Source organism: Bos indicus, chromosome 6 (assembly GCF_029378745.1).
Source record: "Bos indicus isolate NIAB-ARS_2022 breed Sahiwal x Tharparkar chromosome 6, NIAB-ARS_B.indTharparkar_mat_pri_1.0, whole genome shotgun sequence".
Classification (NCBI taxonomy): Eukaryota; Metazoa; Chordata; class Mammalia; order Artiodactyla; family Bovidae; genus Bos; species Bos indicus.
In genome coordinates, this window is record NC_091765.1 from 70,255,806 (window position 1) to 70,268,897 (window position 13,092).

General features: G+C 34.7%; 1 protein-coding gene across 1 annotated transcript in view; it reads right to left on the reverse strand.

The window, feature by feature from the left end:
* The window catches only part of CHIC2 (cysteine rich hydrophobic domain 2), a 59,662-nt gene that overhangs the window by 17,850 nt on the left and 28,720 nt on the right, over positions 1–13,092 (reverse strand). The window contains exons 2-3 of the mRNA XM_070791435.1: positions 9,454–9,508; positions 9,161–9,316 (exon numbers count right to left, since the gene is read on the reverse strand). Of these exons, the coding sequence (XP_070647536.1) occupies positions 9,161–9,316; positions 9,454–9,508 (211 nt within the window). The remainder of the gene's footprint in view (positions 1–9,160; positions 9,317–9,453; positions 9,509–13,092) is intronic.

The window sequence follows — 13,092 nt, forward strand, 5'->3', positions numbered from 1 at the left end:
TTAAAACAATACTGCTTCGTGTCCCACCTGGGGTAAAAAAAAAAAAACAATACTGCAAGAAAGAGGCTAACCTCATCTTAGAGAGGTAAAAACTGAGGTTTAGAGAGTGTGAACTGATTAATGTTCTGAGTAAGTGCCACTTTCCAAACCAGTTCTTTCCAGCATCAAAGTCCAGGTCCCAGCTACCACATGTTGCAGCCTACTTCCCTATTCCTAAAGAAATGATTCCCTGATATAGGTCTAAATACAGAAGAGTACAAAGAGAATGGAAATATACACTATGTACAACAAATTCATATTGAGAACACTTTTAGAAAGCCATGCAATTTTATTCCTTACAGGTAAGAGGTTAAAGCACTAAAAAAAAAAAAGTACAAAACTCACAAGATTAAGAAGTCAGTATATAAACATTCTAAAACTTAGAGTTCTTCAATCAGAAAGGACAATGGCTGAGCATACATATAAACAAAGTCCATAAAATCACTAAAGTTGGGATATTATATATGTTCATCATATATATATATGCAAAATCTCAAAAGACTGAAGCTAATAGTTACTTTAGGATGGAAAACAAAAAACACTGTAACAATGTACAGTTAAATTATGAAATTTTTTCCTCAATAAATGAGCCAGGCTAAAACCAAAAAAGTCATAAAGAGTTCACTTACTTAGATATCAGTTTTCAAAACTATAATACTACAATTAAGGCACAATCAAGAAGCAAAGTATAAACAAAAGTATTAACAAAAATAAGCTTTTGCAAAGTAAATGTCATAAAATCTATTTAATGAAGCTGAAGCATTGTACCTGCTTGTAAGCTCCTCAGACTCACACTAAGAACTACCAAAAGGCTGAGGTTTCCTTTATTGTCTTCCAAGCATTTATCACTATTTGTAATTACCTAATTGCCTTTTTGTCTATTTTTTAAGTCCACAAGAGTAACCATATAACCTCTAAACATCATCTGAAGCAATACCAAGCCCACAGTGTGGCTTTAGAAATAATTAATTGAATTAATGAAAAAGTAACTTCCAGAGAATGGTGTATTGACAGCTTAAAGTGCTTAGTCCTTCAGTTGTGTCTGACTCTTTGAGGACCCATGGACTGTAGTCCCCCAGGCTCCTCCATCCGGATTCTCCAGGCAAGAATACTGGAGAGGGTTGCCATTTCCTTCTCCAACAGCTTAAACTAATGGCAGCTAAAATCAGCAATTTCATAAGACAGATATGTTCATACTCTAAGCGTTCCAACGTTATTCAGTAAGTCATTTTAAACATTTTCTATTAAAACAAATAAATATTATATAATAGAATGTAAAATTCAAATGCGTGTCTGAGATATAACACAAGACTTCAAAAATATTTTGTTATTGCAGGTGGCTACTTCATATTTCTAGGACATACATTTATTGTCTTTTGTTATTAGAGCTGCTGCTGCTGCTGCTGCTAAGTCGCTTCAGTCGTGTCCGACTCTGTGTGACCCTATAGACGGCAGCCCACCAGGCTCCCGTCCCTGGGAGTCTCCAGGCAAGAACACTGGAGTGGGTTGCCATTTCCTTCTCCAACGCATGAAAGTGAAAAGTCAAAGTGAAGTCGCTCAGTAGTGTCCGATTCTTAGTAGTGTCCGACTCTTAGCGACCCCATGGACTGCGGCCCACCAGGCTCCTCCGTCCATGGGATTTTCCAGGCAAGAGTGCTGGAGTGGGGTGCCATTGCCTTCTCCGTTATTAGAGCTACTTCATGGAAAAAGCATAACAAGTACTTATAAACTTGAACTATTTCTGCGCTCACCTAGCCAGTTCTCCAAACAGACTACATGCTCTTTCAATATAGCATTAATATAAATCTTTCAATCCCAAGCACAGTACGGATTTGTCAAAAATGCTTTTAGGACATTCAGACTTTCATTTTCAGCAAAGATGCAGCAATAGTCACCAGATTTACCCTCTGGCCTGAGACTACCAAAACAAACAAAACAACAGAAACCCAAAAAGCAAGACTATTGATGTCAGAGAGCTTCCAGGCCACAGTAAATGGAAGGACAGCCTAGACAAAGCCTGGCAACTCTGAGTTAAGGAGACAAGAGAATTGAGAAACCAAGGCAACTTGAAGCCACAGAACAGAGTACCAAAGAGGAAAGTGTTTCAAAGAACTCCAAAGATCTGCATGCAGACAGTCCACACTGAATATTAAGGTGACTGCTGAGCAGTACATGCTGGTAAGGGAACTACCAAAGGTAGAGCAAAGAACTACTAGAAAGGATGAGAGGTAAGAATGTCCAAAGATCCAGCACAAAGATCTGACAAAGATACAGCACAAAGCCTCTTTCCATTAGCCAGAATAGAGAACACCACAATTAACAAGCTACTGAGTAGAATAACCAGAAAGATCTTGCCTTACCAGTGTTTAGCCCTAGATCAAATACTGCTATGGATACTCAAAAAGTTAAGCACCCTCCTAGGTATATACCCAAAAGAACTGGAAAAAAGTATCAAACAAATACATATACAACCATGTCCATTACAGTAGCACTATTGGGCAGAAAAAATCTGAATGTCCATCAATGGATGAATGGATAAACAAATTATGATAGTGTGTACATGGGCTTCCTTCCCTGGTAGCTCAGCTGGTAAAGAATCTGCCTGCAATGCAGGAGACTTGGGTTTGATCCCTGGGTTGGGAAAATACCCTGGAGGAGGGCATGGTAACCCACTCCAGTATTCTTGCCTGGAGAATCCCCATGGACAGAGGAGCCTGGCGGGCTACAGTCCATGGGGTTGCAAAGAGTCGGACACAACTGAGCGACTAAGCACAGCATGGTATGCATGGTGTATATAAAGGAATATTATTCAATCATAAAAAAGAATGAAGACTTGAGATCTATTACAACACAGAGGAACCTTAAAAACATTACACCAAGTGAAAGAAGCCAGATACAAACGGTCATATACTGTATGATTTCACTTACGAAATAACCAGAATAAATAAATCCATAGAGATAGAACACACACAGTCTGTGGACAGTGGTGGGGAGCCACACTACAAGGCATGTGGGATCTTAATTCCCTGATCAGGAATTGAACCCATTTCCCTGCAGTGGAAGCATGAAGCCCTAACCACTGGACACCAGGGAATTACTGGAAGTACAAAGTCTTAACCATTAGACCATTAGAACAGTCTCTATCAACTGTTCACTTTATAATGGTTAATTTTTGTTATGTGAATTTCACTTTGATAAACTATTATTTTAAAAATTTAAGAAGGCTGAAAATGAAAACCAAGAATTGATTAGGAGAAAAGAAAACAAATAGTAAAATGAAAGACTTAAATTTAGCCAAATTGATAATTACAATAAATGTATATGGTGCAAAATTTCTAATTAAAAGACAGAGAGTGTCAGACTGAATAAAAACTGAAAACAAAAATCAAGACTTAACAGTGCCTATAAGAAACAAATTTTAAATAATGGCACAACTAAGTTAAAAGTAAAAGAAGGAAAAAGATATGCCATGCTAACATTAATCAAAAAAAAGATGGAATGACAATATTAAAACTAGAAAAAGGTGTATTTTGGAGAAAAAATAAAGAAGGTCAATGTCATAATGATACAGGTCAATTCACGGAGTAGACACAAAAATCTGAAACTTATGTACCTAATTACAATGTCAAAATAAATTTTAAAAATGCTAAGAATAAATAGACAAATCTACAGTTACATAATTACAGTCACAGAGTTTAATATCCCTGTCTTGATAACTAATAGTACTAGACAGAAATTCAGTAAGACTATAGAAGATCTGACATTATTAACCAACTTAATGTAATTCAATTAAAACACACCATACCACCCAAAGAAAGATGAAAACACATTATTTTCAAGTGCCCAAGGATCATTTACCTACAAAGTTCATATTCTGGGTAATAAAATAAATCTTAAAAAATTTAAAAGGATTCAAAACATACAAAGTATTATCTAATCACAATGAAATTAAAAATTGGCAACAGAAAGATATCTATAAAAGTCCCCCAAATATCTGGAAGCCAAATAAAATACTTCTAAATAATGCATTGGTTGTACAAAAAAAACCAAAAGAGAAATATGAAAGTAAAAGAAACTGAATGAAAATTAAAACACAACATACCAAATCTGAGCAATATAGCTAAAGCAGTACTCAGGAAGAAAATTTTTAACATTAAATATCAAAATATCATATCAATGACCTTTGATTCGAACTTTAAAAAAAAATACCAAAACAGAGTAAGAAGAAGAAAGAATAAAAGTTGGAGTGGAACCTATGAGATATTAAACATTAACTTGATATAAACAATAAAATCAAAAGTTGATCTCTGAAATTAACAAAACTAATAAACCACTAGCCAGATTGGTCAGGAAAAAGAGAGAACAAGGAATAAATTAACAATTTTAGGAATTAAGCGGTTGTATTACTAGAGATTTTACAAGTAGTGAAAGAATAATGAATATTATGAACTGTATGAAAATTCAACTACTTAAATAAAACAGACAAATCCCTTGAAAAACAGAAACTATGAGGCTCAATGAAGATAAAGTAGGTAACCTGAAAAGTTTCATATATATTAAATAAACTGAATTTGTAGTTTAAATAATTCCAACAAAGAAAATTACAGGTCCAGATGGCTTCACTGGTGAATTTTCCTAAAACTTAAGAAAGAAAGAATGCATATTCTGCACAAACTCTTTCAGAAAACTGAAAAGGAGAGAACATTTCACAACTCATTTTGTGAGCTATCACTACCCTAATGCCAAAGTCAGATATTATGAAAAAAGACTACAGAAAGATATCCCTCATGAACAGACAGAGGACTTCTAAACAAACTTGAAGTCTAAAAATTCAATCAATTCCACATATTTCTAAACTAAAAATAAAAAACTATATAACCACTCTAAAGAAGCAGAAAAGGTATCTGACAAAATCCAACATCTATTCCTGATGTAAACTCCCCACAAAGCAGTAGAATAAAACTTCCTCATATGACAAAGAACATCTACAAAACCCCATAATATGATATGGAATGATAAAAATGTGAATACATTCCCCCTAATATCAGGAGTAAGACAAGGACATCTATTCTCATTACTTTTTTTTCTTTTTTTAAAATTGTTTGGCTCTGCGGGATCTTTGTTGCTTCACGGGGACTTTCTCTAGTTGCGCCAAGTGGGGGCTACTCTTTGTTGTGGTGAGCGGGCTTCTCATTGCAGAGGATTCTCTTGTTGAAGAGCACAGGCTCTAGGCATGGGAGCTTCCGTAGTTGCAGCATGTGAGCTCAGTAGCTGCAGCATGTGGGCTCTAGGGCATAGGCTCAGTAGTTGTGGCACACGAGCTTAGCTGCTCCATGGCATGTAGAATCTTCCCAGACCAGGGATTGAACCTGTGCCCCTGCACTGGCAGGCAGATTCCTATCCACTGTGCCACCAGGGAAGTCCCTGTTCTCACTACTTCAGTCAAAGATTTTCTGGAGATTCTAGTCAGTGCATCCAAAGCAAAGAAAAGAAGTAGTAAAAATAAGAGCAAAAAAAAACAATGAAATTAAAAACAGAAAAATAGAAAAAAATCAGGCCTTAAAGGAGTCCACTTACATCACTCCTACTCAACATTTTACTGGAAATTCTACCCAATGAAAAAAAGAGAAAAAGAAATAAAAGGCATACAGATTAGAAAACAAGAAATAAAACAACATGGTTATCTATGTAGAAAATCCCATAGAATCTATAAAAATATTCCTGAAATATAGTAAGGTCATATAGGACACAATGCCAATATACAAAACTCAACTGCATTTTTTATGTACTGGCAATGAACAACTGGAAATCAAAATTTTAAAAATACCATTAATAACATGAAAAACAAAGAAACACATAAAGCTAATAAAATATGGGCATGATCTGTATTCTACACAAAAAAATTAGAAAATACTGATGAAAAAGAAATCAAAGATCTAAATAAATGAAGAGGTATATAACACATTCATGGTTTTGAAGACTTGTTAAAGATGTCAATTTTTTCCAAATTGATTTATAATTTCAAACCAATCAAAACTGTAACTTTTAAAAGATAAGACAAGCTGATTCTAAAATCTGTGTGGAAAATGAAAAGAGAATAGCCAAAACAATCTTGAAACAGAAGAATGAAGTTTAGAAGACTTGTCCTACCTGATTTCAACACTTTCTGTAAAGCTATAAGGCGCTAAACTACACACACACACATGCTTTTATAATACTTTATAATTTTATGGTAGTAGTACAGTACTATAGCGGGGCTTCCCTGGTGGCTACAAGGTAAAAGATCTGCCTGAGAGTACAGGAAACTCGGGTTCAATCCCTGGGTTGGGAAGATAGAGGGAAATAGCAATCCACTCCAGTATTCTTGCCTGGGAAATCCCATGGACAAAGGAGCCTGACGTGCTACAGTCCATGGGGGTGCAAGAATCAGACATGACTTAGCAACTAAACAACAAATAGTACTATAGCAAATACATATACTACAAAGCTATGAACTACTACAAATGAGACCACATGGTACTAAAATCAAGATAGGCACATAAAAATCAATAGAACAGAGTCCAGAAATAGATCCACATAAATATGGTTGACTGACTTTTGACAATATACAAAGGCAATTTATAGGAAAAGGATACTTTTTTCAACAAATCATCCTGGAAAACTTGAAGTCATATGTAAAAAATGAATTTTGACCTGTATCTCACACCCATACAAATATGGATTCAAAATGGGTCATCAAATACAGAAAAGATCATAGGAGAAAAATGTGACCCTAATTTAGGCAAAGAATTCTTAGATATGATGACAAACACACAATTTTTTAAAAATTAATATACTGGACTTAACCAAAATAAAAAATTTTTGCTCTACCAAAGACATTAAGAGAATGAAAAAACAATTACAGACTGGAAAAATATATTTGCAAGTTAAATATCTCACAAAGGATGTCCTTCAATTGGCAAATGGATAAACAAATTGTAATACATCCAAACAAGAGAATGCTTCTCACATTCCTACATATCGGTTCTGTTCTATTGATTGCTATGGGTCCATCTTAAGTTTAATACCATGTGGTCTTATTTATAATACTTTATAGCTTACTTTGTCTTATTTTGTAAGACAAAAAGGGCAAATGATAAACAAAAGGTTAAAAATCCCTGCTTTAAATCCCACCCCCATCTGACAAAGCATCCCTTTTTTCAGGGCCTCTAACATAAGAGTCGGACACGACTGAAGGGACTTAGCAGCAGGAGCAACACCCTTCATATATGCAAGAAGGGTCCCTCTCTCCAATTATGTAACAGCTTATACCCATGACAGGGAAAGTTTTTTAACCAGTAATCATTATTTGTTTATGCCAACTGGACAGCAGAGTCCATATAAAATTAAATCATAAACATATATATAAGAAAGACTTCAGAGGTAATAATACAAGTTGAACGAAATATACTTTCTGAAACTATAGATTGAAATAACCTAAAAAAGTCAATCTACCTTATGTCTCAAATAAGAAAGAATTCAATGAAAGCATCCAAAATATGATCTTGTTACTAAGAATGCATGGAAAAGGGTAGGAAGTTTCTTTTTGTTTTCTAAATCCTACACTGTGCACACATTACAATATCTTATTTATTCATTAAAAAAAAATAAAAATAACTGTTTCAAAGGTTTCTATAGTAATAATACTCTTTAATTCCTTGGGTTAAATAATAGCAACCAACCAAGTAAGGAAGTTACAGCAGTCACATAAGCACTGGAAATGTCCAAAGAGTAGGAGGGAGTGAGGGGATCTAACTACAAGAACTACAAATTCAACTGTGGATGCAGGAAAAATCAGATTTTTTTCTTTTAATCTATGGTAGGAAGATGATCTGGTGAGTACTATTTGGGGGAAAAAAGAAATATTCTTCGAATATAAAAAATTAAATATTACAATAGCAATTCTATTACAAGGCAGTATCTACTTCCTATCAACAAAATGCACTAGTTAAAAACCTTTTCCAGTAAAATACACATCTTATTTTGTAAGACAAAAAAGGACAAATAAAATTTGCTTTTCTATATTTCTTATGATTATTTGATGACAAAATGAAATGTAGCCACACAAAACTATTCATTCTCTTCCAATGTATTTCATTTTTATACATATAATTACCATAATTTTTAAAGCTTTATAACAAAAAAATGTAACATTCAATCTGTACTAATTTGCCATACCTCTACCCATATCTTGGAAATTTTTTATTATAAGCAGTCAAAATTATTAGTCTTTAGATCATTTGTTTGCCTTCCCTGGTGGCTCAGTCAGTAAAGAATCCATCTGTACTGCAGGAGACCTGGGTTTGATTCCTAGGTCAGGAAGATTCCCTGGAGAAAGAATGGCTACCTACTCCAGTATTCTTGCCTGGAAAAATCCCACAGACAGAGGAGCCTGGAGGGTTACAGTCCATGGGGTCGCAAGAGTTGGACACAACTTAGCAACCAAACCACTACCACCATCAGACCATTTTTTTCAGATTATAAGATTACTATTTCATCACAGGAAACTTGTAAAATAACAACAACAAAAACTCTTTAAATAAAAAGAGAAAATCAAATTTTCCACAATTTTAACAAACATTGTTACCATTTTTTTCTGAGGTACTATCTTATAGATCAGTAATAATGCTATTAATCAATATTTATTACTTTGAACTATTCAGCTAAAACCTTTACAAACACTATTTCATCCTTACAACAGTCCTATTCAGTAGGGAGGTAAATATTGCCATTCTACAGATATGTCAACTAGAGTTTAAAGAGGTTAGGAAAACACATTCGAGGTGGTCACAGAGATAAGTGGCAGACCTTAATACAAATTTTCAATTACCACCATCAATGGATATATAGATAAGGCTGTACTCCATTCTAACATAATGTCTTACATCATAAAAATTACATGTTATTTTTAGATGGCTACTGAATATAACAGTATATGGTCAATCACTTCTCTACTGGATCAAATTATTTTTGTATATTATTCAGAATAGTGACTCATTCAATACAAAAAATAAAAACTAGATAGTGCAAGATCTCGCTTGTCTACTTCTAAATTTAAATTAAAATATATAATTCAACTTACTCTTTTACTGAGGCAAATAACTGGCCACATACTGCAACCTAAAGTGCAGCAGCAACAAAGGCAGCCACAAAGTAGCCAACGTACATTAACAGGAAGATTCTTCTTAAGACAACTGTTAACTCTGTTGATGCTGGCTTTAAATTCTTCAGGAGCTACCTAAAGAAAAATTTTAAGAAATAACAATACTGAAACATTAATGTCAATAAACATGTCTAACATAAATTTTTTTCTAATTTGTTAGGAAAAGACTATTTTTGAGGTATTTAAATAATGTCTAAATAATTGACACTCACTTTTCCAGTTAATGAAGAGGGGAATTCTGATTCAAATTTGTTGCTCAGTCCAAATCTATTTTTTTTAAAAAAAGAAAAATATATTATTATATGTCACTGTTGCAAAAAACAGACCATTTAACTTAATAAAAGGTCAAGTAAATAAGAGCACAACTTTATAACTTTATACACAGAATAACAATGGAAGCTTAAGACATTATAATTAGCAATTTACGAAATGCAAAAAGCAATTCTGCAGCTGAATCAAAACTTTTATACAAGAGGTTAAGAATATATATAGACATCATTTTTCTTGGAGTTATCTTTGTGAGCCAAATATTAATGAAACAGAAAACAACACAATTGTCCAATTTTGTCAAAATTACTAACCTTCTTCCAATTAAGTAACTGAAAGCTAAAATCTCTGCTATTAATTACTCTTTAGGTTAAGAGTATTTTGTTAATACTCAACAAAATAGTGACTTGTCTAAGAATGCAAATAACATTTTCTAAGACCAGCATATCTACACTGCTATTACACCTAGAGAATGTTAAAAATATTTGGAACAACATGGCTCCTTTAACTTTCAAATACTAAGACATTTGCTGTACATTATTTCCAAAGAAATGAAACCAAGGTAGTACATTTTAACATCTTTAAGCTTTTAAATGTTTGCACAGATCATGAAGACTGACTGGGCACTTGACTATTTCTTTGCATAAGTTAGCAGGAAAGAAAAAAAACACTCATAGACACATTGGTAACAGCAGATTGCACCCTGGAAATAAAATTGAGATGTTTATATACGATAATTTTTTTACTGGATTTTGGAGCCAAATCTTTTTTCCAGTTTTATTGAGATTTACTTGGCATATAAAACTGTATTAGTTTAAGATATACAACCAAATGATTTGATACATGCCTACACTGTGAAATGATTACCATAGTAAGTTCACTAGTTCATATCCATTCATCTCACACATATTTTTTTTCTCTTGTGAAGAAAATGCTTAAAATTCACTGTCTTAGCAGCCAGTCTTGAATACACAAGACTGCATCTTAAATAGCTGGCACTGATAAGAGGGATCCCCTGGGATATTCTGTATGAAAGAGCTGGCCAGGGTTTCTGACTCAACCATCAGTGAAGCCACAGAGAGAAATTAAGTAGGTATTCTGTGTTAAGGCAGTAAGGGGTGTTGGAGACTGGCCAGGTATTGCCTGAATGTAATGAGTCAGATCCAGCTGACTACTGTCACACTAGAATGCAGGCCTAACTTTGACAGTCTGTATGACTTTCTTCTTCTAGGAGGAGCTAGAAAACCAGACCTCTATGCAAAATTTCCCACCTTTAAAATAGTGTGCAAGTTAATCACAGCACTTCCGTGGGTCAGGCTGTCATTTGCATCATGACCTAGACTTCTCCACAACATCTAGATGGTGGCATCAGAGACTATCCTGTCATCATCGTAAAGTACTTTCAAAAATTATTTAATAGTAGCATTGAAATAACATCAATATGTCTTTATAAACAATGGATACTATTTATGAAAAAACTACAATACAATTACCTAGGTCCAAGACAAAGTTCTCTTCACACTAAACATAAACCATTACTATTTAATATAACTCTGGTATTGGTGATATTCTCTTTCTAAGACTCTGAGTTAAACCTATTTTTTAATATGGGGGCCTCAGAACAATGTGGTTCTACCTGAGATTGCCCCTACAGATAATTCACCCCCAACTGCAAAGGTCCTAGCATGAGGAAAAGGTATACAGTGCTTGCTGATAGTTCTGAGGTCTCTAGATAATGGACTTCCTTTTCATCTATTTCTCTTAGAGGAGATATAATCAACAAATATTTACTGAGTTCAGTTCAGTCGCTCAGTCGTGTCCAACTCTTTGCGACCCCATGAACTGCAGCATGCCAGGCCTCCCTGTCCATCACCAACTCCCAGAGTTCACTCAGACTCACGTCCATCAAGTCAGTGATGCCATCCAGCCATTTACTGAGTATTGGCTTCTAAATTATACATTTCCATCTCTTGTGTCATCTCCTTTTGTCTGATGACTTTCTCCTTCAATTAACAGGTTTCATTTCAATCATGTTTATTATTGCAATTAACCATCTCCTTCCAACTGGTTTTGAAATTTTTTTAGAAAAGCAACAACCAGATACCTCCAAGTCTCCTAAAGGTAAGTGTCTTCCCCTACCATCTTCAGCCATTAATATTTAATATACTTAAATATTTAAAACAGATTATTTTATCAAATACCAATAGTTTGCCAGGTAATATGCTATGTTGGAGGCAGCAGTCCAGCATGAGTATAAACATCTATTTCCTTTCTTTCCCAAGACTGGATACTCCCTACAATAGGGCTGAGTGGCTGGGTGTTGATGCTTTACCCAGGAAGCACTACCAACTAACTGCCCTGCTGTTCCTGTAAGTCAAGGTTCCTTTTAAGTCAGGCTAGTAGTTATTCTTCTGAGTAAGAACTAAGGACTTTCCTTAGGCACTCCCCTCTTCATACTTTTGATGTGTCTTAAGAACAGATAGCAACCCTTCTTTCTTCATCTCACCCCCAAAAGAATGACGTGTTCACAATAGATGGGACTGCTTAGCTCTGCCACCAGCCTTTAACTTCGTGCCAATAATTTTTCCATTTTGCCTCACTTGTGGTTTCCCACCTTCTGAACAAGAATACCTATAAAGAGTATCAAAAAGATACTGCTGTTGAAGAGCTTGGAGTCTCCCCAGCCCACAGGAGTGAATCCCAACAGCAATTTGCTTTCCTTTTAAAAGTCTTAAAAAGATATTTACATTTGAATCAAGTACTTCGCGATTACAGGCAGATCGAGCCATGATAACCAGGCACCCTTTCCATTTGTACTCTGCTATATTTAAACATTTGGTGTCAGGACCTCTTTGCTCTCTTAAACCCTTGAGGACTTCACTGAACTTAAGTTTATGCGATTTATATTTATCACTATTTTGGATTATACATTAGAACGGAAACCCCTAAAACATTTAAAATATTTTTTCACAAATGAGTCCACTGTATGCTAATGAAAATGTTTTTATGACAAATATTTTTCAAAGCAAAAAACTTTAGTGAGATCTTCACATATCTCTTTAATGTCCAACAATGGGAGACAGCTGAATTTTTACATCTCTTTCTGCATTCAGTCAGTAGTAACACACTCTTTTGTGTGCATGAGTGCTCAGTCATGTCTGACTCTTTGCAACCCCATGGACTGCAGCCCACCAGGCTCTTCTGTCCACAGAAATTTTCCAGACAAGAACACCGAAGTGGGTTGCTATTTCCTACTGCAGGGTATCTTCCCTACTCAGAGATGGAACTCATGTCTCCTGCATTGGCAGACGGATTCTTTACCACTGGAGCCACCAGGTAATCCCCCATGCTCTTTTGGTTAATGTTTATAAAGAACATTGAGTTTCACCAGACACGTAGTTGAAAAATTCTGTATATTCTTTGCTATTATAACACTTGATAAGTGGTGGCTTATTAAGAATTTTTTGCAAGGCGGAAAAAAATTTTATCAATGAACTTTTAATACTTTGTTAAATTAAAATCCACTGTATATCTTTTTTTTACTAGCTTTTTTTTTTTTAACCCATACCTGATTCTATAAGTTC